A 27,773-nucleotide genomic window follows, 5' to 3' on the forward strand; every position below is an offset into this window, starting at 1 on the left:
GTCTCTTCCTGGATAACACCTGCTATCCTAGGACAAGCAGGCAGCCTATTCTTACATGTGGGTGATGTCATCCACGGAGCCCGGATGCGGATAGCCTCACAAGCAGACTTGCTTGTAGAAACTCAGAAGTTTCGAGTCTGCCACACGGTGCATGCACGAGTGCCTTTCTGCCCAGCACAGGGCATGTCTCCTCAGTTCTGTTTTCTGTGGAGCCGAGAAGTCCGTTTTTGATGCTCTGCGCTGAACTTAGTTTGCTTCTCTCACCATGCCTCGTGTTTTATTTTCTTTATTACCGGGTCGCTGTGTTTTTCTTTTAGTTGTTGTGTTAAAAAAAAAGTTTTATTTTCGCCGGCTGAGTGGCGTGGCCTGCCGCATTCCCTCAGCCTGCGGGCTTCGATTTTGCAGCGGCTATCTTTCCTTCTATGTCCCGACTGGTCACGGGTTTCAAGAAGTGTAGCCAGTGTTAGCCCTCAAACGTCGTCGAGTTCAAGTGGAGAAGATTTTAGAATGGACACCCCTGCTATACCCTCGACCTCTGATGGTCAAGCCTGCTGCGGGGTGTTCTCCTGCCTCCACAACTCCGGTCTTGAGTCTCATCAGACCTTCCTTGTTTGGACCTCGACCTCGAGTAAATCTGCCAAGTCTTCTCCTGAGCTCCCTCAGGTCAGATACCTCAGCAGACGGTTCCGGCGGTGGTCCTCAAGCATCACTCCTCCAAGTCGAAGCATGCTTCCTCTGCCACCTCGGAGCTTTTAGCCTAAGCAAGTGTCCAGTTTCAGACTCGGATCTACAATTGCAGGCTACCATCCAGACCATTCTAGAGCGGAAATTTGTTCAGTTACTGAGCAAATAGAATCCTGCCTCGACTCTGCTTCCTGCAGTCTAGCCTGGGCACTCAGCAGGCTCACAAGAGGTCAAGTCCTTGCCTGTGCCTCAAGCTGAATCTACACACTCTATGCAAGGAGTCGAGTCTTTGCGAGTGTCTCTTGGAATCTTCACACTCTATGCAAGGAGTCGAGTCTTTGCGAGTGTCTCAACTGGAATCTCACACTCCATACAAGGAGCCGAGTCTTTGGGAGTGCTTCGAGATTCCTCGATCCAAACCACTGAGTCTATGGGGTTTTGATCTACAGCTTCCAGCCCTATATTCTCTCCAAAGGCATTGCTCGTTTCGAGGCACAAGGCGAAGTCTCAACCTCACATGAGACTTGTTCCAGGCAGCACTCTCGTTGCCGGTCGAGGCCCTCATCGAGGCGCAGATCCTCTTCCAGAGAGAAGCCTACATTGTCCAGGCCTTCCCGCTCTCCGAGACCTCCAACTCCTCGATCGAGGACACCGATCGCACAACCCGAGGGCTCAGCTGATTCCAATGCCTCATCCCAGTCTATCTATTCGCTGGGATACCGAAACTCCAGAGAAGCCTTGCCTTCATTTTCCCACTCGAGGCGCCTCGAGATAATCTCAGCCTTTTTGACTGTCTCACACAGAGCATAACCTCAATCGCTCTGCCTCTGTCCTCTCCTCTCCATATAAGTGGTTGTCTCCATCTTTTTTACCATCGATGAGAGATCATTACATCCGACCTCTGGGTGCTGTCAATAATCATGGAAGGATTCATTTCGCTCAGATTCCACCAGAGCTTCCTCCAAGAGAGTATCTTTCCAATCCATTCCAGACAGCCCTTCTTCTTCAGGAAGCTCAAGCTCTGCTTCGTCTCCGTGCCATTGAGGAAGTTCCCTTGGAACAGTAGAGCAGAGGGTTTTACTCCCGTTTCTTCCTAGTTCTGAAGAAAACGGGTGATCTGCAGCCCATACTGGATTTCAGGACTCTCAATAAATTTTTGGTCAAAGAAAAATTTCGCATATTGTCCCTGGCATCCCTTTATCCCCTTCTAGATCAGAACGACTGATTATGTTCTCTAGATCAGTGGTTCCCAACCCTGTCCTGGTGGACCCCCAGGCCAATCGGGTTTTCAGGCTAGCCCTAATGAATATGCAAGAGAGAGATTTGCATATAATAGAAGTGACAGGCATGCAAATCTGCTCCATGCATATTCATTAGGGCTAGCCTGAAAACCCAATTGGTCTGGGAGTCCACCAGGACAGGGTTGGGAACCACTGCTCTAGATCTCAAAGAGGCTTACACTCACATTCCCATTCATCCAGCCTCCCATCAGTACCTCAGATTTCAGGTGGGGAATCTGCATTTTCAATACAGAGTGCTACCCTTCGGCCTGGCATCATCTTCCACAGTGTTCACCAAGTGCTTAGTGGTGGTAGCAACAGCTCTAAGGAACCATGGTCTTCAGGTGTTTCCCTACCTGGACTGGCTCATCAAAGATTCAACATCTCAGAGGGTTATTGTAGCGACCCAACGGACTACGTGGTTCCTACAAAGCTTGGGATTCGAAATCAACTTTCCCAAATCCCAACTTCAGTCCTCTCAGAATCTACAGTTCATCGGAGATGTTCTGGACACTATCCAACTCAGTGCATTCCTTCCTCAACGTCTGGATGCTCTTCTTCAGCTCTGCCAAAAAGTGTCTTCCCGTTCTTCACTCACATGATGGTACTACTAGGTCACATGGTCTCGACAGTTCATGTGACTCCTTTTGCCAGACTTCACCTCAGAGTTCCTCAGTGGACCCTGGCATCTCAGTGTACGCAGGCTTGCTAACCACTCTCTCGACACATTATAGTCACTCATTCGTTGAAACAGTCTCTCCGCTGGTGGATGCTCTCTTCCAACCTCTTCAGAGGTTTACTGTTTCAGATGCCACCTCATCAGAAGGTCCTCACGACAAATTCCTCGACCTACGCTTGGGGGGCTCACCTCGATGGTCTCCGTACTCAAGGCCACTGGTGCAGCACGGATCGTCAGTGTCACATCAATCTGTTGGAACTCAAAGCGATCTTTAATGCTCTCAAAGCTTTTCAACATCTTCTTCACGACCAGTCCTCATTTGGACGGCCAACCAAGTCGCCATGTACTATGTCAACAAGTAGGAAGGAACGGGATCTCTCCCTCTTTGCCAAGCTCTGAATGTTTGTGATTGGGCAATCCTTCACAACACCTTCTTGAAAGCTGTCTATATTTGAGGAGAAAAAAACTGTTTGGTGGACAAGTTGAGTCATCTTCTGCAACCTCACGAATGGACACTCAATTCCTTGCCTCTTCATCACATTTTTTTCTCAGTGGGGAACTCCTTAGATAGATCGCTTTGCATCTCCCCACAACCACAAACTGCCTCAGTTCTGCTCCAGGATATATTCTCCTCATCGTATTAAGGCAGATGCTTTTCTACTGGAATTACAAATCTCTTCCTATATGCATTCCCTCCATTCCATCTCATTCTCAGACTCTTGTCAAGCTCAAGAACGATCATGCCACCATGATTCTGATAGCTCCTCGGTGGCCTAGTCAATCTTGGTACTCCCTTCTACTTCAACTCAGCAACAGGGAGCCAGTTTTTCCGTCTCTGCTTATACAGAGTCAAGGATCTCTTCTACATCCCAACCTGCAGTCTCTACACCTGACATCTTGGTTCCTCTCAACATAACTCCTCTTCAGTTTTCTCAATCTGTTCGAGACATTTTAGAGGCTTTTCGAGACATTGTAAAAAGCCTGCCACTCAACAATGCTACTACCAAAAATGGACTAGATTTTCTACGTGGTGCATCTCTTAGAACAAGGGAGCCTCGAGATACCTCCTTGTCTTCCATCTTGGATTATCTTTTGCACTTATCTACCTTTGGCCTCAAGTCTACATTTATTCGAGTCCATCTCAGTGCAATTGCTGCTTTTCATCAGCCTATCGAAGGGAAATCCTGTTTCCAGATTTATGAAACTCCTGTTTCATCAGCCTATTGACCAGATTTATGAAAGGACTTTTCAATGTTATACCACCTCTCAAACCGCCTCCAGTGGTTTGGGATCTCAATGTTGTTCTTGCTCAATTGATGAAGCCTCCATCTGAACCAATGTCTACGGCTCATCTGAAATATCTCACTTTGAAAGTGGTGTTTCTCATTGCCCTCACATGTGCTCGAGGAGTCAGTGAGCTGCAAGCTGATCCACTTTTCACAGTTTCCATCATGACAAGGTGATCCTGCGTACTCATCCTAAATTCTTACCTAAAGTGGTTTCAAAATTTCATCTCAATCAATCCATTGTACTTCCAGTATTTTTTCCAAGGCCTCATTCTCAACCTGGAGAATCAGCTCTTCACACCCTGGACTGTAAGCGTGCTTTGGCCTTCTACTTAGAACGCACTAAATCACACAGATCTGCTCCTCAACTTTTTGTCTCCTTCGATCCAAACAAGTTGGGACATCCAATTTTAAGCATACCATTTCGAACTGCATGGCTGCTTGTATCTCTTTCTGCTATGCTCAGGCTGGACTCCATCTAAAGAGTCAAGTCAAAGCCAACAAAGTCAGAGCCATGGCAGCTTCACTACCTTTCCTCAGATCCACTCCTATTGAGGAAATTTGCAAAGCTGTCACCTGGTCCTCGGTTCATACTTTCACTTCTCTTTATTGTCTAGATGTTTTCTCCAGACACGATGGCCATTTTGGCCAGAGAGTATTACAAAATGTATTCTTCTAAGTTGCCAATGCTCCCACCATCCCATTCTGGTTAGCTTGGAGGTCACCCATATGTGAGAATAGGCTGCCTGCTTGTCCTGGGATAAAGCACAGTTACTTACTGTAACAGGTGTTATCCAGGGACAGCAGGCAGCTATTCTCACAACCCACCCACCTCCCCTGGTTGGCTTCTCTGCTAGCTATCTGAACTGAGGAAACGCGCCCTGTGCTGGGCGGGAAGGCATTCATGCATGCACGGTGCGGCAGACTCAAAACTTATGAGTTTCCACAAGCAAGTCTGCTTGCGAGGCTGTCCGCATCTGGGCTCCGTGGATGACGTCACCCACATGTGAGAATAGCTGCCCGCTGTCCCTGGATAACATCTGTTACGGTAAGTAACTGTGCTTTACAGTAAGTAACTGTGCTATATTGAAGAAGTAAGGTCAGTATTGGGCAGACTTACATGGTCTGTGTCCCATATATGGCCATTCAGTTGAAAATGGGCTGGAGTGAACTTTGACATACATTCCAACAGATGGAACCTATGCATAATATCAGGCAGAGCTCTGGGTTTGTGGCTCAGAAATATCTAAGAAAAAGAACAATTTAAATTAAATCATTAAATTATAGAGTGCATGTTTGGGTAGACTGGATGGACCATTCGGGTCTTTATCTGCCTTCATTTATTATGTTTAGATATAATAAGCATCTCAGAGACTTGGTGGAAGGAGGACAATCAATGGGACACTATGTTACCTGGGTACAAATTATATCGCAAGGATAGAGTAGATCAAATTGGAGGGGGGTGGGGTTGCGTTATATGTTAAAGAGGGAAATTAAACAAAAAAAACATTCTATATGACAGAGAGCAGTATGGCTTATGAGGAATTTAGGAAACGTCTAAAAACACACCTGTTCCTAAAGCATCTAGACAACTGACCCACTCATCTCTCTCCCCCCAATAGCGATTAACTTGTCCTATTGATCACTTTTTCCTCAACAATGAATTTCTTGTCATATTAATTCTCTTTTTGAAGTCAATCAATTTGTACCTTTGCTTAATCTTTTGTAAACCACATAGAACTTCACGGTACTGCGGTATATAAGCTGTTATTATTATTATTATTATGGCATCCATATGGATAGAAATTCCATGTGTGAAGGGAAGGAATATACATATAGGAATATACTACCGTCCCCCTGGAAAGAATGAGCAGACAGATGAAGAAATGTTTTCAGAGATTAGGAAAGCTGGCAAATTGGGCAAAAGTATAATAATGGATAAATGTCACATCAGGGAGTGCTAGGGAGGTAAAATTCCTAGATGCCAAATAACTGCTTGGTCCAGGACCCAACGAGATTGGTCCTTAATGAAATGCAGAGCATAGTACAAGAGGTAAATGTGTTTGGTCCACTGGGAAACAGTGACCTTAACGAGATCAAATTTGAGCTGATATCTGGAGTTACGTCGCTAAAGAAATCTACTGTAGCGGCACTTAATTTTCGAAAGGATGACTGATAAAATGAGGAAAATGGTTAAAAAGAAGTTAAAAGAATTGGTGGCAAAGGTTAGGACATTAAACCAAGTATAGACACTATTTTAAAATACCATTGGGGAAGCCCAGAACAGATGTATTCCATGTATTAACAAAGGTGGAAAGAGGAGGAAACGAGAGCCGGTATGGCTAAAAGGTAAAGTGAAAGAGAATGTTAGAGCCAAAAAAAAATCCTTTAAAAATGGAAAAGTATCCAAATGAAGAAACTAAGAAAGGACATAAGCACTGGCAAGTTAGATGCAAAGCATTGATAAAGAAAGCTAAATAAAGAATATGAAGAGAAACTTGCTAAAGAGGGAAAAACTCAAAGTAACAATTTTTTAGGTACATCAGAAGCAGAAAACCTCTCAGGGAATCCATGGGACCTTTAAATGATCAAGGAGCAAAGGGGCACTCAGGAAGGATAAGGTCATAATGGAAAGACTTTGCTTCGATCCTTACAGAAGAAGATGTAGGACTTCTACCTGAACTGGAAATGGTTTTCAAGGGTGATGATGTGGAGGAACTGAAAGAAATCTCAGTGAATCTGAAAGATGTACTAAGCCAAACTGACATGTTAAGGAGTGATAAATCACCAGGACCGAATGATATACATCCCAAGGTACGCAAAGAACTCAAACATGAAATTGCTGATCTACTGAAGATTGTTATGCTGATCTTTAAAAAGGATTCCAGGGGAAATCTGGGAAATTACAGACCAGTATGCCTGACTTCAGTGCTGGGCAAAATAGTGGAAACAATTATAAAAAATAAAATTGTGGAACACGTAGACAATATGATTTAATGGGAAAGAGTCAGCATGGGTTCAGCCAAGGGATGTCTTGCCTCACCAATTTTCTTGACTTCATTAAATCCGTAAAGAATGGCAAGGGGACAGAATTTGTCCCCGCGGATAGCTGCAAGAAACTATCCCGTGTAATTCTTTTAATGTCTACCTTAACCTCTGTTCTTCTACACCAGCATTCTTCAATGCAAGGCTTGAGAGTCAGTGGCTGTGCTCATTCATACTCTGATTCTTCCCTCTCTCCTTAAAGAATGACATGGGGATTGTTTTCCACAGTTAACTTCTGTCCCCGTGTCATTCTCTAGGAACAAACATGTAGATAAAGAACATAAGAATAGCCTTACTGGGTCAGACCAATGGTCCATCAAGCCCAGTAGTCCGTTCTCACAGTGGCCAATCCAGGTCACCAATACCTGGCCAAAACCCAAGGAGTATCAATATTCCATATTACCAATCCAGGACAAGCAGTGGCTTCCCCCGTCTTTTCCTCCAGGAACTTGTCCAAACCTTTCTTAAAACCAGCTACGCTATCTGCTCTTATCACAACCTCTGGCAATGGCAGCTACGCTATCTGCTCTTACCACAACCTCTGGCAATGCTTTCCAGAGCTTAACTATTTTCTGAGTGGAAAAAAATTTCCTCCTATTGGTTTTAAAAGTATTTCCCTGTTGAGCCGGTTGATGTAGTGTATCTAGATTTTTAGAAAACTTCTGACAAAGTTCCTCATGAGAGGCTCCTGAGAAAATTTAAGAGTCATGGGATAGGAGGCAATGTTCAGTTATGGATTAGGAATTGGTTATCGGATAGAAAACAGAGGATATGGTTAAATGGCCATTTTTCTCAATGAAAGAGGGTAAATAGTGGAGTACCAAGGGATCTGTTCTGAGACAAGTGCTATTTAACTTATTTATAAATGATCTGGAAATTGGGATGATGAGTGAGGCGATTAAATTTGCAAATGACACTAAACTGTTCAAAATTAAATCGCATACAGACAGAAAAATTGAAGGCAGATCTTAGGAAATTGGAAGACTGGGTGTCCAAATAACTGATGAAATTTAATGTGGAGAAATGCAAAGTGATGCACATTGGGAAGAATAACTCTGCAGTTGTTTTATCAAGTTTGCAGGGCATGGTAGATAGATGATTTTGCAATAGTACACTGTGGTTTTGTCAGAGAACACAAGAACTATATCAGAACCAAAGAGATAGAAGCAAAAAAGCTGAATGCCTGATGGATCTGTGTCTAGCTCTGCGCCTGCCTCTTCCCTCCAAAGCACTCACCAGTGTCTCATCTGTGCGCTTCATCGTAGCCCATTCTGAAGAGAGAAGAGAGGAGGTGGTGTCGGCCTGGCATGGAGGAGAGTCCACTTCCTTCCTTTCTGGAAACAGAGTTGTTGTAACTATGCAGCTGCCTAAAATATGGGCAGATTGGAGTCACCTTTACAGATTTAATTGTTTTTGGCCCAAATACTACCTGTTCCTTAGAATTGTCCATAAGATTATGGTAAAAATTCAACCCATCAGAAAATGCCTCCACAAGTCTGAATATGTTCCGCCTCATGTGGATAAGATACAGTTAAAATATGAAATAGCTTGGGAAAAATTTAGAGGTCGCTCATGGTCCTAAAATATCCTCATAATGCAGCTGGCTATTCATAGCAATGTGGTTAGAAACTTACTTACTTAATATTGGTTGGATATTAAATAGCTATTCTTTGAATCTGTTATTGACAACAATGGCTTAATTTTATTTGAATAATAGCAACTTGGTACTAGTACTGCTGCAAAGCAGAAAGTTAGTTTATTGATAAATAGGCAGTTGAAAATTGCCACATTTTAAGGATAAAAACTAAGGGCTCCTTTTACTAAGGTACGTTAGGGCCTTAACACGCAGAATAGCGCGCTAAATTGCTGTGTGCGCTAGACCTTAACACTAGCATTGAGCTGGCGTTATTCTAGAAGCGTACTGCGCAGTGTAGCACATGGTAATTTTGTGCGTGCGCTAAAAATGCTAGCGCACTTTAGTAAAAGGAGCCCTAAGTAGTAAGAATGTCAAAGACTAGAAGCAGTGCTAAAGTATGGCTGCTAGAGAAGGGCATTGATGAACTGTCCAGTAGAGAATGACACGGGGTAATTTTTTCCCCCGTCCCCGCAGTAACTCTATTTCCACGTCCCATCCCTGCGAGTTGTTTTGCAGTTCCTGTCCCATTCCTGTAAGCTCTGCCTTAACCACACAAGCTTCGAACACTTATGATTTAAAAGCGTTTCAGGCTTGTGCAGATGAGGACAGGGCTTAGGCATTGGTGGAATGAGGCATTATGACATCACAATCTGAGCTCTAGAATGGTGCTACTTATGATTTAAAAGCGTTTCAGGCTTGTGCAGATGAGGACAGGGCTTAGGCATTGGTGGAATGAGGCATTATGACATCACAATCTGAGCTCTAGAATGGTGCTACTTATGATTTAAAAGCATTTCAGGCTTGTGCAGATGAGGACAGGGCTTAGGCATTGGTGGAATGAGGCATTATGACATCACAATCTGAGCTCTAGAATGGTGCTACTTATGATTTAAAAGCATTTCAGGCTTGTGCAGATGAGGACAGGGCTTAGGCATTGGTGGAATGAGGCATTATGACATCACAATCTGAGCTCTAGAATGGTGCTACTTATGATTTAAAAGCATTTCAGGCTTGTGCAGATGAGGACAGGGCTTAGGCATTGGTGGAATGAGGCATTATGACATCACAATCTGAGCTCTAGAATGGTGCTTCTTATGATTTAAAAGCGTTTCAGGCTTGTGCAGATGAGGACAGGGCTTAGGCATTGGTGGATGAGGCATTATGACATCACAATCTGAGCTCTAGAATGGTGCTACTTATGATTTAAAAGCATTTCAGGCTTGTGCAGATGAGGACAGGGCTTAGGCATTGGTGGAATGAGGCATTATGACATCACAATCTGAGCTCTAGAATGGTGCTACTTATGATTTAAAAGCATTTCAGGCTTGTGCAGATGAGGACAGGGCTTAGGCATTGGTGGAATGAGGCATTATGACATCACAATCTGAGCTCTAGAATGGTGCTTCTTATGATTTAAAAGCGTTTCAGGCTTGTGCAGATGAGGACAGGGCTTAGGCATTGGTGGATGAGGCATTATGACATCACAATCTGAGCTCTAGAATGGTGCTACTTATGATTTAAAAGCGTTTCAGGCTTGTGCAGATGAGGACAGGGCTTAGGCATTGGTGGAATGAGGCATTATGACATCACAATCTGAGCTCTAGAATGGTGCTACTTATGATTTAAAAGCATTTCAGGCTTGTGCAGATGAGGACAGGGCTTAGGCATTGGTGGAATGAGGCATTATGACATCACAATCTGAGCTCTAGAATGGTGCTACTTATGATTTAAAAGCATTTCAGGCTTGTGCAGATGAGGACAGGGCTTAGGCATTGGTGGAATGAGGCATTATGACATCACAATCTGAGCTCTAGAATGGTGCTTCTTATGATTTAAAAGCGTTTCAGGCTTGTGCAGATGAGGACAGGGCTTAGGCATTGGTGGATGAGGCATTATGACATCACAATCTGAGCTCTAGAATGGTGCTACTTATGATTTAAAAGCATTTCAGGCTTGTGCAGATGAGGACAGGGCTTAGGCATTGGTGGAATGAGGCATTATGACATCACAATCTGAGCTCTAGAATGGTGCTACTTATGATTTAAAAGCATTTCAGGCTTGTGCAGATGAGGACAGGGCTTAGGCATTGGTGGAATGAGGCATTATGACATCACAATCTGAGCTCTAGAATGGTGCTTCTTATGATTTAAAAGCGTTTCAGGCTTGTGCAGATGAGGACAGGGCTTAGGCATTGGTGGATGAGGCATTATGACATCACAATCTGAGCTCTAGAATGGTGCTACTTATGATTTAAAAGCGTTTCAGGCTTGTGCAGATGAGGACAGGGCTTAGGCATTGGTGGATGAGGCATTATGACATCACAATCTGAGCTCTAGAATGGTGCTTCTTATGATTTAAAAGCGTTTCAGGCTTGTGCAGATGAGGACAGGGCTTAGGCATTGGTGGATGAGGCATTATGACATCACAATCTGAGCTCTAGAATGGTGCTACTTATGATTTAAAAGCGTTTCAGGCTTGTGCAGATGAGGACAGGGCTTAGGCATTGGTGGATGAGGCATTATGACATCACGATCTGAGCTCTAGAATGGTGCTACTTATGATTTAAAAGCGTTTCAGGCTTGTGCAGATGAGGACAGGGCTTAGGCATTGGTGGATGAGGCATTATGACATCACAATCTGAGCTCTAGAATGGTGCTACTTATGATTTAAAAGCATTTCAGGCTTGTGCAGATGAGGACAGGGCTTAGGCATTGGTGGAATGAGGCATTATGACATCACAATCTGAGCTCTAGAATGGTGCTTCTTATGATTTAAAAGTGTTTCAGGCTTGTGCAGATGAGGACAGAGCTTGCAGGAATGGAACAGGGACAGAGAAAGAACTCTCCGGGATGGGATAGGATGGGAAAATGAGTTCCCACAGAGACGAGGAAAAATTTGTCCCCATGTCATTCTCTACTGTGCAGTTCACATCTTCCTACCAATGGGAGTATTTTTCGATTGATGATGTACGTACACATTGACAGTAAGGTTGCATTGAAAGAGGCAGAAAACCTTCTATTTAAATGGATTGAATCCTCATCATATCAATCTTATTCCATTAACCTACATTATTTATTTAAATATCATTTAAGGGAAAACTTTTTTTGTTTTCTGTGAAATCTCTTGACTACAATTTTAGTTACAAAGGAAGTACTTAAACCTCTGTTTCTTTAACTTGTAACAAATACACAAAAGCAGCTTGAAAACTCCGTGTAATATGGAGCGCTAAACAAACCATTTATCTTATCTGAACAGATCAAAATTTTGTGTTGTATCACCCTAGTTAATCAGCAGCTTTCAAGAAACTTGCAAATGGCATGGCTTTTAAATGCTGTGTTTGCCAACGGGACCCATTTTGCCCTGCAAATTGGGCTTCCTCAAAGTAAATATCGGTATTTAATATGTTCTCATTGCCTTCTGCAAAACAGTGTTCTTGCACACTGCCATGAGAGCATATTAAATACTGACATTTATTTATTTTAAAAATTTATATACCGTTTAAAACTAAGCAGTTTACATAATTTACATACATAGTATTTAAAATAGACACATGATAAAACAAGAACATAATAAAATAGACATGTGATAAAATAAACATGCAAAAAATCCTCAGAAAGATACCCTAGTTTAGATAAATGCATAATAAATCATTAGGCCAACAAGGCTATTTTCAGCAGAAAATGTAAGTAACTTATTTCCCTGTGCATTTGCTCACAATTCAGATTTACATGGAAAATTAATATAAATTCTGTACTTGTATTTTATGTATTAAATTAAAAATCATTGAGCAACCTCTAAGGCCTGGATTCTGTAAACTGCATCCCGGGCAGATGTAGGCATCCTACAGCTGTCTAACCAGCCAATCGGGACACACGTTTAAAAAAAAAAAAAATTGCTCACCAGGCAGGCCACCTATATTAAAGGCGCCTCCAGGAGCCTAGGGAGACCCACAAAAGCGCCTAAGTTCACCTAAGGCTAGGCGTAGCCTTAGGTGAACCTAGGCGGCCGTACATGTCTCCCTAGGCCAGCAGGAGACGCATACAATGTAAGTAGATGTGGCCACTACACTTATTGTGGCAAGGGATCTCCCTGCCACAATAAGTACAGCGGCTGCCAGTCCCCCCCTGAACGATTGCGGCAGGAGGGAGCCCAACCCCTCCTGCCCGAAGACCACCCCCCCCACCCGGAATGATCACGGCAGGAAGGAGCACAGCACCTCCTGCCCAAAGACTGGACCCAACCCCCTCACCCCAAATATCGCAGCAGGAAGGAGCCCAACCCCTCATGCCCGAAGACCGCCCACCCCACCTCGAAGATCGACTGCAGAAAGGTGCTTCTGCCAGACCCCCACAACGAAGCCCCCCACCCCTCCCTGAAAATCACCGGCAGGAAGGTGCCCAATCCCTCCTGCCGGACCCTCCCAAAGAACCCCCCTCCCCAGACCCCCCAATGAAACCCCCAACCCCCCTCACCAGAAGGCCCCCCCAAGCTCACCTTGAAAATTGGCTGGCTGGGTCTTCACATCGTCCGTCCGTCCCGCTTCCGTCGAAATGAGGTGGGCCCGCCCCTCTCCGGCCCATCCCACAGGAGCCTAAGGCCTGATTGGCCCAGGCAGGCCTGCCAGACGGCAGTGGGAAGACCTGGCCAACCAACGTTAAAGGTGAGCCCAGGAGGGGGGGGGGGAGTTCTGGCGAGGGGGGTCCAGCAGGAAGGATTGGGTACCATCCTACCGGCAATCTTTGGGGAAAAGTGGGGGGTTTCGTTGTGGTGGTCCAGCAGGAGGGATTAAGCACCCTCTTGCCGCGATCCTCAGGGTGCGGGGCGGTCGTGTCTTCAGGCAGGAGGGGTTGGTCTCCCTCCTACCATGATCGTTCGGGGGGGGCGGTCTTTGGGCAGGAGGGGTTGAGCTCCCTCCTGCTGCGATCTTCGGGGTGAGGGGGTTGGGTCTTCGGGCAATGTAAGTTGGGCTCCCTCCTGCCGCAATCGTTCGGCGAGGGTGGGCGGTCTTTGGGCAGGAGAGAATGGGCTCCCTCCTGCCACAATTGATCGGGGGCAGTCTTCGGGCAAGAGGGGTTGGGCTCCCTCCTGCTGCGATCTTCGGGGTGGGAGGGTTGGATCTTTGGGCAGGAGGGGTTGGGCTCCCTCTTGCTGTGATCTTCAGGGTGGGGGTGAGCAGTCTTCGAACAGGAGGGGTTGGGCTCCCTCCTGGTGTGATCTTTGGGGGGGGTTGGGTCTGGTCTTCAGGCAGGAGGGGTTGAGCTCCCTTCTGCCGCGATGGTTCAGGAGGGTGTACTGGCAACCGCGGCCGCTATACTTATCGTGGCAGGGAGATCCCTTGCCGCGATAAGTATTGCAGCCGTGTCTAAAGTAACCCGGTTCTGTAACCAGCGTCTGTAACATGGACATCGGTTATAGAATCGGGTTTCTTTTGACCAGACATAGAACAAAAAAAATAGACTTGTAGAGGTCATGTCCCATGAACTTGCTTTTTTTTGGACCGCCCTTCTGCTCCTTTTCTCTACCAGTCATAGCCAAGCTAGGATCTGGCAACATGAGCTTTCATTTGCACCAACCACCTCTCCCCTGCTCTGCTCAAATGACTTAAGTTGGGTCTGATTTGACCACTAGGTGTCACTCCCACACAATGACTACAACTCCCGCCTCCACCCCCATCCCCAGGGTTGTAAATGCTCCTTCCACTGCACTCCGCATTCAAAGCATCTGCAGAGTAGAAATACCAACCTAGGAATCAAATCAGGGACTCTCCACATAGTTGTAAACAGCATTTACCATGTAAGCTCTAACATTTACCATGTTGGCCCTAACTTTAATTTCTAATCTGAAAAAAAATGACATAATTCTTACTTATACTGGAAATATCATTTGATCACTGGCCGAATGGGACATATAATACCAGCATTGGCTTCCCCATCATTTTATCAAAACAAACTCTCCATTATATCCATTTTAAATTCTGCCCACCTCTATTGACATCGTCAATCAAATCTTTACCCATCTAAAGATTTTGGGCATCCTACCTGAGGTCATATCATTCCCATGAAGGTCTATGCTGGAGGTGGAGCTGCTGCTTGTGGACTCTGCGGAACGAGTTGGTACAGTTGCAATAACAGATCTGCCTTCAGCCACATGTGAGGCCTTTTTAATGGTTCCAGTGTCACCTGAGGGTATAATGTGCCCAGGTTGCTCAACGAAACTCATCTGTAGGGTAAGAGAGAAAATAGGAACCCTTCAACTAGTGGTTTTCAGCACAGACCAAGGGTCATTTCCAGCCCATCAGATTTTCAAGATGCCCACAAAGAATATGCATGAGAGATTTGCATACAATGGAGGTAGGGTATAGACATTGGTCTCAAATTCAGTTTTAGGGCTGTACTTAATATCTGTATTTGATTCAGTCCCAAATAATACCCCCACTGTTAACAAAATGTTGGCTGTCCTCTTGTTTTATTTTTTAAATACCGAGTGTAGTGAAGACAAAAATTATTGTCTTGTTGACTCCCTCTGGGGTTTGTTTGTTTTTTCAAAATGTTGAAAACAAAGAAAAAAGAAAGAAAGAAAGACAGTAAAGTAAAGTAAAGTAAAATTTGATATATTTTTCTATGAGGAGATATGAGGAGAGGGGAGAGCTGTGACTTGTCAGGAACTGTCAAAGAAAAAACAAGCTAAGCAAGAGAGAGGAGCACGTAAGGTAGGGTGCCAGCACATGCCCAGTAGGTTAAAAAAAAAAACCCAAACCTACTTTAACTTAGGTTAGAGCACCAACACTCAGGCTCACTGAGAGGATTTCACCAGTAAGTGTGCCTGCATTTCCCCTGCTTGCCTCCGGAGAATTGTGTTCCACAACAGTGTTAAATATTGCAGTAAGGGGCTCTCTGTCATCTCTCATAAGATTGTAAATTCCCTGCAAAATCCATCAGGTCCCAGGGCCTTGCCAAGGGAACTCTGTTGAATAGCCCAGAACACCACCTCCATTGTAATCTGTGTATTCAACAAATCCTGGTCAGCTCTGGATATATAATGTGACCCATGTTTTATCTTTTTCCTACCTTACCAATCGAAGTGCTTGACAGGGTACTTGGTATGATACAGAGAAACTTCTCCCAGTTTATTTGGGCCCACAGGTGTTCCCAGGTGGTCTGGGAGGTGTTATGGGGTGGACTTGGGATACCAAATCAGGCAGTACAACTGAAGGCTTTATTAGCCTGGCAGGCATAAGAGAGAAAGCAATGGGTGGATTTGGAACAGGTAGATGGGGAGAATATTCTACTCATGTCTCATATATAATTGCCCTCTTTGCAATACCAGTGGTTCAATCATGAAGGCCACACCTGTAAGGAATGGTGCAGGTGCAGCTCTGGCTACCTTGTTAGGCAGACTGGATGAACCGTGCAAGTCTTTACCTGTCGTTATTTACTAGGTTACTAACTCAGGTCTGCTGAAACCTGTCCTCGGAATCCCCCAGCCAGTCAGTTTTTTGGGAGATTCATATCCAAATCCTCACATCTCTCCTGAATTTATTCCTTTAGATTTAGCACATGCCTTCTCAGTAATTTAAGGCAAGTTACATGCACTAAGGGCCTGATTCTGTATAGGACGCCTGGTCTCAGCAGCTGCCTAAATGGCTTTTGAGAATCACACACGGGCATCCTATATGGAATTGTGTCTGTTCTGACAGACAGACGCCTAACCCCACCTAACAACCTCAATTTTCTATAAGCATCAGTTCGAGAATCATGTTGCCGCTGAGCTGACTGCGGCAAGGGAATCTCCATGCTGCGATCAGCTGAGTAGCTTGAAACCCCCCCAGCTGCAAAGTCGGCGGGCAGGAGGAATGCGCAGTCCTTCCTGCTGGCATGCCCCCCCCCCACTTCCGAAGAGATTCCCACTCCTTTCTGGTTCCCTGCTACAGCCGCTAAACTGATTGCAGCAGGGAGATTCCCTTGCCGCGATTGGCTCAGCGGCCACATCTATTTGAAATGTAGACCAGCATTTTGCTGGTCTACATTTCATGTACTTATCATGGTGCTAGGGAGACGCCTAGGCCGACTAAGCTCACCTAAAGCCACCTCCAGGCAAAACCACACCAATGCCTATCCTTGAGCGAGCTTAAGCAGCCCTACACATCTCTCTAGGCTCACGAAAACACCTACAGTGTAGGCAACCTGCCTCGGGGTGTTTTGTTGGGGTTTTTTTTTTTAAACATGTGTCCCGATTGGCTGGTTAGACCGTGATAGGACGCCTACCGCCGCCTACAATCGGGACGCCATTTATAGACTTTGGTCCTAAAGGTCTCCTGAAACTCTTGACTGATAACAGGATTGCTTTCAGAAGACTTTGAAAACAAATTCTAACCATATTATAGCAAAGTCTGAATGTGTATCAAATAGTGGGCAACTTAGGGCTGAGAGATTACCCCGCTGCATCCATAAAGCCTATGTGTTTCTAGGGCTGAGAATGTATCCCACTGCATCCACAAAGCCTATGTGCTTCTAGCACCAAAACCTTTGTCACCTTCCTTCTGTATCTCATGCATACTTACAAGCAATGGGAATGAAAACTCTTTTTTTTGCTAGCACTTACAGAGATGCAGCATATGAGGTTGAGTGTCTTATTTCTTTAACTCTTACCTTTGAATTATATTAGCATCTATTAACTTGTGTTTTCTTCTTAATCTTCTGCTTATTTTCTGTAATTTTTTGTTTGATTTACTTTATATTTGATTAAACTTAATATTTTATATTTTGTTTCTTTTCTTTCATTATTATGCATTGTAAACAACTTTAGTACAATTGTTTGAGAAGGGTGGTATATCAAGTAATTAACAAACTAAAAACTACTCTTACCTCCAGATCTTCCGACTTCTTTATAGTCAGACTCCTAGAGAGAAGAACACAAACAGCAACTGGATGGAGATGAAGTTTCGGAGCCAGAAAAAGTTAATTGTTGGTTGATAATGCATCAGGTTGATTTGCTGGGAGAATAGTTGACTAAGCTGGATAAACATCAGTTTGGGCAATGAGTGACTGTGTGCTAGATTAGTTAGTTGGGATAAGGATCAGCTACTTGCTGACTAACTTCATGATAGATTTGGTTGGTTAGTTTAGTTGGGTTGGCTGAACATTAGTTGAAATACAAAGTTAAACATATACTTGGTGGGGTGGGATTAATGTTGGTTGGGTGAGTAAATATTGACTTGGATGAGAACTAGTTCATGCAAGATGGGTTAGCTAAGATAGTGTAGTTAGGAAACAGAGTTTGAGGGAGCTTTGTTTGATGAGTGGACTGGGATAACAAGCAGTTAGATGGTGAGAGTTGGTTGTATGTTATATGAGTACAATGGCATAAGGGTTAGTGATGGTTGTTGGGGAGAGGAAGGTTTTTAATTTATTTACTTGCGCTCCAATGCTTCCTCTACACATTCCATCAGACTCCTATGAAGGAAGGAAAAGGAAGAGGGAAATATGCTATAAGAAGCAGTTGAAGATACTATGAGAAAAAATGTAGGGATTCTCCAGGTAACCCAATGCCCCACTAAATAGTAAAGATGTTGAGGAAGAGTGAACATCTACTGTGTTTTTTACCCACGAACGAGCCATTCCAAAAACCAAAAAGGAAGAACAAGCCGCCGCGTGAGCGGACTGCTGGGCAGGATGGACCACTGGTCTGACCCAGCAGCGGCAATTCTTATGTTCAATGATTCGGCCATGGCACTCCAGACCACAGGTTAATCAAAGTAAGGTCTGTTCTATGGTACTCCCTGATCTTATAAATGTATTAAACCCTCTAACTCCTAAACTGCCCATATAGCAAAGATACTTAACTGTAGCAAGTATTCTCTGAGGACAGTAGGCATGTATTCTCACATGTGGGAGACTTCATCCACGGAATCCAGTATGGACACTGCCAAGTGCACTGTCACTTTAAATCTTAGGCAGTGCCCATACCATATGCATGCTGGTGCCTTTCTGCCCAATGTTGGCTCATAGGACCATCAGTTTAGTAACAAAGCTAAGCAGCCAACTAGAGGTGGGTTGTGAGAATATATACCTGCTGTCCTAAGAAAACACCTGCTACAGGTAAGTAGTTTTGCTTTCTCTGAGGACAAGCAGGCATAATATTTTTACATGTGGGACGCCCAAGCTGCCAGGATCATGACTCTGGATGAAGTTGCAGCACAAACAAAAACAAAAGAAACTGCAGACAAGCGTACAAGATGCAGGCTATGTTTATTATATCAATTGTTAATTGCGGTTAATGTTACCACTTTTACAAACCAAGGGAACCAACATGGTTCGTGTTTTGGTTAACTCGCCTTCATCAGGGGTCCTAACAAATGAAGATAAAAATGACTAATGTATAAATATTTAAAGATGATATTCATAAAGACAAACACTGTAAGGTGTGAGTAAGGACAAATGGTGGGATACAACCACAAGTGATGTGAAGTGCCAAATTTTTTGAAGCAACAAGACAAAATATGGCGCATATGTGTGTGATGTTAATTATAAATATGATATGGGGGAAGGGATGAAGCAGTGACTCTTCTTTCTGAGTTAGAAATACTGGAAATGGTTGCAGTTTCCACGGTTTTCTGATTAAGAGCTCTAGAAGAATGGAACCAAACCTGGCATAGCCAAAGGGGTGCTATGAGGATCATGGTACCACAATCCTGGCAAAGTTTAAGAAGAGTTTTCCTTATAAAAGAGACTGGAAGAAATGTGTAGAAGAATTTGTCCCCCCACCCTCAATGAAGTAGAAAGGTATTAAGGCGATGGGGACAAAGAGTCTAGAACAGAATTGTGGAAATTTGCTGTTTTAAGGGGAAGTAGAGAGTTCTACATCCGGTGTTCCTCACTGAGAGAAAATCAGAAGTAAAACCGTCGTGCTTAGAGACCATTCATGAGGCTAAAGAAATGTTCAACTTGTCTACCAATACATTCTGTTTCCCCACCAAGTAAACTGCCCTGAGAAGTATCCCACAAGCAGCAATCCAATTCCAAATCTCAACTGCCTACAGAGAAAGGGAATAAGATTTCGTGCCTCCTTGTTTTTTTTCAAATAGAACATGGCAACCTGGTTGTCCATAAAGACGAGTACTACCCATTGAATGAGGCAGTCCTGGAATGTTTTGAGTGCGTTCCCTATCGCTCGGAGCTCAAGAAGATTGATATGGAGGGTCTGTTCATGGTAAGACCATATTCCCTGAGTATGAAGACCATCTAAATGAGCTTTCCAGCCTAGCATTGAAGCATCTGTGGTAAGATGTTTTGGGTGGGAAGGGGGCTAGAGAGAATACCATAGATCTGGGGTCATTTGTATTGGAGTAGATAGGGATCCCATGGCTTGGAACCATTGTGTTGATAAGCTCTACTGTGGAATCCTGAAGGCATGCAAATGGTGTCACATGAACCTTTCAAGTCATGTGACAGAGAAAGCATGACATCTGACATGCTGAATTGCAAGTGAGGGTTTAGATTGTTCAACACAAGTGAATGAGATTGTCAACCCTCTGCTCGGGTAGAAAACTCAACCCTGAATGGTATTAAAGAGTGTTCCTATGAATGCTGGAGTTTGAGACGGCCATAGATGTGACTTTTGGTAGTTGATGGCAAACCATAGAAGCTCAAAGAGACAAACTTTTGAAATGATGGAATGCTGAGCTGTTTGTGATGATGAAACCTTGATCATCTAGTCATCTAAGTAGGGAAATATGTGAAACACCCATGAGTAAAGGGTTGATGCAACTACCACTAGGCATGTCGTGAAGACATGAAGAGCAGTGGCTAGTGCAAAGGGCAAGATCTTGAACTGGAAGTGTCAAGGACTAGGTAGGAAGGATATGTGAGAGTGTCGGCTTCTTTGAGATCTAGAGAGAGCAAGGCCAATCTCCTTTTGCTAATAGGCTTACTCTACTTTAATGAAGCTAAATTGTCAATAACTCTTAATTTGAATAATTTTACTATACTCAAAACATGTAATAATACTTCAGTAAAACAGTTCAAAAGTTGTTAAATTCAAAATTTGCTACAAATCTCATAGTCTTACTTTAATCATATTACAGTTGCTACACTATAATTACACATCACATTCCCCAAATATGCTCATTAAAACTGATTACAAATTGTTTTAGTCCAACTCTATAGACTCAAAAAATCCTAATCCTCACACATAACATACTATTGTGCCGACTTAAAAGGACAAAAAGTCTTTAAACTGCAAATGGCAGTCCTGTTTATATGTAAACAAGAAACTGTACAACTGCCATGCAAACTTGTCTCCTCTGTCAATTCAGCAAGTTCCCTAAGGGTCATGCATTACTCACTCATAAACCCCTTCAAGGATCGTACTGTTCTCCCTTGTTCAACTCGACACAAGTTCTGTGTTCCCTGTTCGTCTTCAGGAGTTGAATCTACCTGTTGGGCCGCCGCGTGAGCAGACTGCTGGGCGCGATGGACCTCAGGTCTGACCCAGCGGAGGCATTTCTTATGTTCTTACTGAGTCTTACACTCATGTTTCTTATAACAGTCTTACACTCATGTTTCTTCTATCAGTTGGTACTAAAAAACATATACAACAATATGTATTCCCTAATTCTCAAACAAAACTACTAGTTCAATAATAATGCATGAAATATTCTACCTACCTTCTCATTTTATCAAACTGCTTATCCAGCTACAGATAACCGGAGAGAAATTACTGAAAAGTTTTACACCGCTCAGCTCAACTGCCCAAAACACCTTCATTTCCAACACCCCTGCAAATGTGTGCAATTTCAAAGCCAACCCCACTTCCTAATTTCACTCACTTTAAATGCTCCATATATAAGAATTAAATTAAATTAAATTAAATTAAAGTGCCAGCCCTTTTGGCTCTAATGGTTCCACTTGAAAATAAATCTTTGTTCTCTCCTTAGTAATATCACAGACATATCACCCCTCTCAACAAATTCACTCTTAGAAGAACTACAAACCATAAATCATCTACTGTATGATATGAAAACATCCAATGCCAGACCAATGGGGCTTCTTCTCTATCAAGACTATATAACTCAAATGTTGGACTATCTTTAACTTGACTTGTCTAGTTACCAATGCAGGATAGTGAACATAGGCATTTTATTATATAAACACAATCTGTGCCAAGATCAAGTAGGAAACCCTTCTAGTAGTGATAGAAGAGTTCCCAGAGACACCATGCAAAATTTCTCCTTCAGCAAAAATTTGCTTAGGCCTCACGAGTCTAGAATAGGTCAAAGGCCTGTGGACCTTTTTGGTATCAAGAAATATTCAGAGTAGAACCCTCAGCCCCTCTCCTGCAGAGGAACAGGTTCTATTGTGTTTGGCTGGAGAACAAATAAGAGTTCTTGATGAAGGAGGGTTTTCTGGAGGGAGCTAAAAAGAGAGAGAACTTATGGTGGGTGATTTGGAGGTTTTTTGATCAAATGTAGGGCACAGCCATGAGTGACGACTTGAAGCACCCATTGATCTGTGGTGACTAGAGTCCAACACCGGTGAAAAGTAGATCAATCTGCCTCCTATGGGGAGAATGGGAGGTAGAGTCAGGGAAATATTGGCAATGCTCTAGAAAAGAGCCAAAAGGAAAACTGCTGTTTGGACTGAGAATAAGGTTGAGATTTCTGTGTCTTTTGTTGCTATGCACTGAGCCGCCAACCAGCAAGCCTAGAGAATGATGAAGATGGCCGAGTGTAATAATGTTTTGTGTTGTAGTAATATGAACATCTAGATAGAAAATAGTATCTTCTAGAAGATGAAGCCTGAGAGATTTGAGGCTTAGACACAGTTGTCATAGTGTCTATGTGTTTTTAATTTTATCAGCCACTTCTTTAATCTTGTCTCCAAACATATGACGACCCTTGAAAGGCACATCTGAAAGGCACTCTTGGACTGAAGTGTCTAGATCAGAGACCCTGAGTCAAGATAAACGGTGCACAGCAATTGCTGATAATAGTATTCTAGAAGATACATTGGATGCATCAATATGCCTCTAGCAACAAACTTTCTGGCAGTGAACAAGTTTTTAGATAACTGTTGGAACTCTAGTTTCTCTTGAAGGAGGAATTTCTCATACTCTGAAAGTTGTTTAAGCAAGGATTTTAAATAAATGGAAGAATTTAACTGGTAGTCCAGAATTCTATTTATAAGCATTGATGACTGATCAATGTGTTTACCAAAGGGGTCTAGTGTTCTAGCTTTCCTTCCTGGAGGAGCAGAAGCATAAGACCTAGAACTACATAAGCATTTTAGAGTAAATTCCACAACTTGAGAGTGATATTGAAGTTGTGTTCCCTCAAATCCCTGGACACTTTTTTATTCTGTACATTGTATCAAATATTTTAGGAGATACATAGACTGAAAGAAGAGTCGCCTAGTTTTTAAATAGGGCATCTCTCATGACCCCATGTACAGACACCTTGATACATAACTGAGCTTTTCTCTTTTGCAACCAACAGACATAAGAGAAGCTCACACCTGAATTTTATTTTTCTGCCGGTTAGAGGATGTAAACTTAAAAAACATCATCAATATCTTTTTTCATATCAGGCAGCATTATGGGGCAAAGATCTAGAACAATTGTTTCTGCTTACTGATATTTATGGGGAATTTAGGAGACATCTAAAAACATATCTGTTTTTGAAGTACTTGGGTGACTGATTTGTAAAATTTTATCATGCAATAATCAGATCTCTTTAGGGGTTTTTAGTTATTGGCTTTTAACTTTTTAGTTTTATTCAATTTTGATGTATTTTTAATCATTGTAAACCGCATAGAACTTTATGGCCTTGCGGTATATAAACTGTTATTATTATTATTATGATGATGATGATGATGATACAGTCATTTGGTGGTGATTCATAGTTAAGAAGTTCAAAAACTTCTGAACAAGGTTCTTCCTCTGTCTTCATTTTAATTGGAAGAGCTGACCTATTTGTCTGACAAAGGTAGTAAAGGATATAATCTCTGGCGGAGATTTACATCTTCAAGGTGGAGGAGAAGGGTCAGAGGGTATGCCATAGCATTCTTGTGCTGAATAGTCTGGTAAATTGTTATCTAAATGGTTAGAGATATCTAAATCAGATTCCTCAAAATATTCCCTTCTAGGTGAATCAGAGAGTGTGTGCTGAGTTGATGCTCTGACCCAGAAGATTAACTCCTCTGATGATGCATATATAGAATCCCAATGCTCAACACTGAGCAGGGGTACGTGACCTTGTCCTTGAATGACACCCCAATGTATCCTTTGGCTGGGCTGCAGCATACATGGACACCTTCAAAGCCTGTATAGGCTGCATCTGCAGTAGCCCTGAAAGCTCTTGTTTGAGCATAGCCTCCTGGAGAGTCGACATCTGCCCCAGAAGAGACATCAGCATGGAAGCAGTCTGTGGTGCATGTTATCTGGTGTGGGAGACCTCGATATCGAGGCATGCCTGGGAGAAGAGATGAACTGCAGCAATGGAGAATGATGTCTGGTGCATTGACACTTACTATGCATCAAGGAGGTGGATGCCTGGGACGATGCCATGCCATGCCTAGAAGAGGAAGTATGTTTATGCTTTTTAAGTTTTTTAAGTGCTATCTCTCCTGATGGATGAGGCATGAAGGAAGATAACGTTGAGTCCTGATTTTGGAAAGAGCCTGATGCTTGACACTCTCTATGCGGCATCAGTGCATATGGTGTCGATACCGATGCCAGCGTTGATACAGGCTGTGTTGGGTCTCAAATCTCCCACCACGTTTGATGTTGATACCAAACCAAAAAGTCTTTCACACTGAAGTTGTCAGGCTTAAAGTGTCCTCTTTTGCATACTCAGACAGAGGTCACAACGGTCAGGACCTAGACACTGTTCTTTTTAACATTTGCATGCCTTCCTCTGATGATTGGAAGCTTGAGTGGAAGGCGACAGACAGTAGTGATCAATGAAGATCGCTCTGAGGAAAGGAATGTTACCAGTGGTGTGCTCAAGGGTTGTTGGGTAAGATTTGCCTCTTTGCGGATGATATCAAAATCTGCAATAGAGTAGACACGCTGAATGGTGTGAATAACTTGAAGAAAAGCGTGGCAAAGCTTGAAGAATGGTCTGAAATTTAGCAGCTAAAATGTAATGCTAAGAAATGCAAGGTCATGCATTTGGGCTGCAAAAACCCGAGGGAACGATACAGTTTAGGGGGTGAAGAACTTATGTGCATGACAGAAGAGCAGGATTTGGGTGTGATTGTATGTGATGATCTTAAGGTAGCCAAACAGGTTGAAAAGGTGACGGCGAAAGCTAGAAGGATGCTAGATTGCATAGGGAGAGGTATGGCTAGTAGGAAAAAGGAGGTATTGATGCCCCTGTATAAGACCTCATTTAGAATATTGTGTACAATTCTGGAGGCCACACCTTAAAAAAGATATAAAAAGGATGGAGTCGGTCCAGAGAAAGACTACTAAAATGGTGTGTGGTCTTCATCATAAGGCGAATGGGGACAGACTTAAAGATCTCAATCTGTATACTTTGGAGGAAAGGCGGGAGAGGGGCGATATGATAGAGACGTTTAAATACCTATGTAATGTAAATGCGCATGAGTTGAGTCTCTTTCATTTGAAAGGAAACTTTGCAACGAGAGGGCATAGGATGAAGTTAAGAGGTGATAGGCTCTGGAGTAATCTAAGGAAATACTTTTTTACAGTAAGGGTGGTAGATGCATGGAACAGTCTTCCAGAAGAGGTGGTGGAGACAAGAGACTGTGTCTGAATTCAAAAAGGCCTAGAATAGGCAAGTGGGATCTCTCAGAGAGAGAAAGAGATAATGGTTACTGCGGATGGGCAGACTAGATGAGCCATTTGGCCTTTATCTGCCATCATGTTTCTATCAATTATGAGGATCAGAGCGCAAAATAGTCAGATTACATCGATTACATTTCTTGAAGCTACTCGTTACCCACTTTGACATGGACGGAAAAATGGCTGATATGAAGTCAAAAGGCTTGATGGTTGGGGAACTCGAGTGAAAAGTATGCGAAAACCCATTAACACTCCCTGTGGTGAGAGAGGTTTTGAAGTGGCCCAAAGGCCAAAAAAAATCAAAACTGAAGTAAATTTAACCAAATTCGAGGGAATGACTAAAAAACAAGAAAAATAAAGAATTATGAAGAAAACTACAATAAAATAAAAATGGTTTGATGCACTGAGGAGAAACCAAAGACACAGTTTCTCAGCTCTGTGGGAAACTAAGAACAGATGGTCCCATGAGCCGACATCAGGCAGGAAGGCACCTGCACATGCATGGTATGGGCATTACTTAAAGTTTTAAAGTGACAGTGCACTTAGCTGTGTTCGTACTGGGTTCCATGGATGACATCACTCATGTATGAGAATATGCCAGCTTATTCTTGGAGAAAGTTCATTATAAAAATGTTCTAAAATTCTCAGACCAAATATAAAGAGATGAGGCAGTGGTTGAACTAGACAGGGGTGCTTTGCCCACTTATGATTTTCAGCTAAGTATAATCATGCTACGAGAAGCTAACATATTCATGTGCCCCACACTGTTGAAAACATGCAGCCCATTGTTGAAAAATCTTGGCTGATCCTAAGCTAGAGGGACTAGCAGAGGGGCAAGTACCCTAAAGCAATGGTTCCCAACCCTGAACTGGAGGACCACCAGGCCAATTGGGTTTTCAGGATAGCCCTAATGAATATGCATGGAGCAGATTTGCATGCCTGTCACATCCATTATATGCAAATCTCTCTCATGCATATTCATTAGAGCTAGCCTGAAAACCCAATTGGCCTGGTGGTCCTCCAGGACATGGTTGGGAACCACTGCCCTAAAGCATTAGTATATTAATTGAGAATACAAAGAATGGCTTACTGTCCTCCACTTTCTTCATCACTTGGCAACATCCACTCATCCTCTTCTTCCTTCTGTCAGGAAAAGACATATTAGAGTTATGCAATATCTCCTGATCTCAAGAAACTAAGACTTCAAGTGCCTCCATCTGGAACTGCAGTTCAGAGGCTGACAGAATTTCAGTTTCAGTGGCCAAACTGGCCCTAAATCCTTTTCTGCTTGGTTTCATCTGAAAGGCTAGGCAATGGTTTCAGTTTCGGCCAAAACTGACCATGCTTTTTCAGTAGAAGCTGAAAATTTGTGCTTTGTCTTATTTGTCTCCCTCTCTCCCCCTCCTCTCAAAACAGGAACTGCCTCTCCCCCTGACCTATAGGTGCCTCCTCGGGCTTATTTTATGATCCCTGATGATCTAGGGATGTAGTCAGGGCAGAAGGGATGCCCAGTTGCTCTTGTTCATGTTGGCACTGCTCTCAAAATGGCTGCCATGACCTCTAGTGGCAATCTCGTAAGACTGCAGCAAGAAGGCATGGCAGCTATTTTGAGAGTAGAGCTGACAAGGGCAAGAGCGACTAGATATCACTCCTGCCCTGAATATACCACTAGACCACCAGGTATTGTAAGGTAGTCTAGGGGAGTAGCGACATTTTGCATTCTTTTTTTGTGTAATGTTATTGCAATTAATGCAGTTATGATCTTGCATAATAGTTTATATGGTATATAGAGTGCTCCAAATAAATGCTTTGGAAACAAAAGTTTAGTAGGAATTTAAATTTGGGATGATAAGCTTCTTAGGAACTAACGTCTCTGTGGAAATAGAACATCAGCTGTCACTCCAAATGTCACGCAGTCAGGCATTATAAAAGCACTGTGGCTTTTAGTTTCAGTTTTAATTAGCTGAGGTCCCAAGTGTGCAGAAGTGATTTTGATAAAGGTAAAATATGGTCTTTCATTATTTAAATTGGATACTATTTGGGCAATTCTAAAGAATTTCCAGGCTGTTATGTATAATGAAGATGCAGCATTTTAATCAAACTTGTAGCATGCAGAAGTTGGATTTTATGAGAAAGGAAACTGCAGTGATTGACATGCAGCTCCTAATTGGTAAGGCCCAACTTTAGTACAGGAAGGGATGGTCGGAGCATACAGCGAGTGATTTCCTTCACTCGCCAGCCTCTCCGGCTGCTCTCTCCTGTCTCCCCCCGCTAAAAACTGTATTCACGGTTTTTCCAACATTCGCGGGGGTTCCTGGAACAGAACCCCCGTGAATATCTGGGGAGTACTGTTTCTTGAA

At 43.2% G+C, this 27,773-nt stretch overlaps 1 protein-coding gene across 6 annotated transcripts in view; it reads right to left on the minus strand.

The window, feature by feature from the left end:
• The window catches only part of MAP4K2 (mitogen-activated protein kinase kinase kinase kinase 2), a 166,674-nt gene that overhangs the window by 57,708 nt on the left and 81,193 nt on the right, over nucleotides 1-27,773 (minus strand). For 5 of the 6 annotated variants that reach the window (XM_033957390.1, XM_033957389.1, XM_033957394.1 and 2 more), the window contains exons 15-19: nucleotides 26,504-26,556; nucleotides 18,024-18,062; nucleotides 17,475-17,508; nucleotides 14,649-14,829; nucleotides 8,211-8,341 (exon numbers count right to left, since the gene is read on the minus strand). In XM_033957390.1, coding sequence (XP_033813281.1) covers nucleotides 8,211-8,341; nucleotides 14,649-14,829; nucleotides 17,475-17,508; nucleotides 18,024-18,062; nucleotides 26,504-26,556 — 438 coding nt within the window. The remainder of the gene's footprint in view (nucleotides 1-8,210; nucleotides 8,342-14,648; nucleotides 14,830-17,474; nucleotides 17,509-18,023; nucleotides 18,063-26,503; nucleotides 26,557-27,773) is intronic. The other variant, XM_033957391.1, reaches the window with a different exon arrangement.

The sequence above is a fragment of the Geotrypetes seraphini genome, chromosome 8, assembly GCF_902459505.1.
Source record: "Geotrypetes seraphini chromosome 8, aGeoSer1.1, whole genome shotgun sequence".
Taxonomy (NCBI): domain Eukaryota; kingdom Metazoa; phylum Chordata; class Amphibia; order Gymnophiona; family Dermophiidae; genus Geotrypetes; species Geotrypetes seraphini.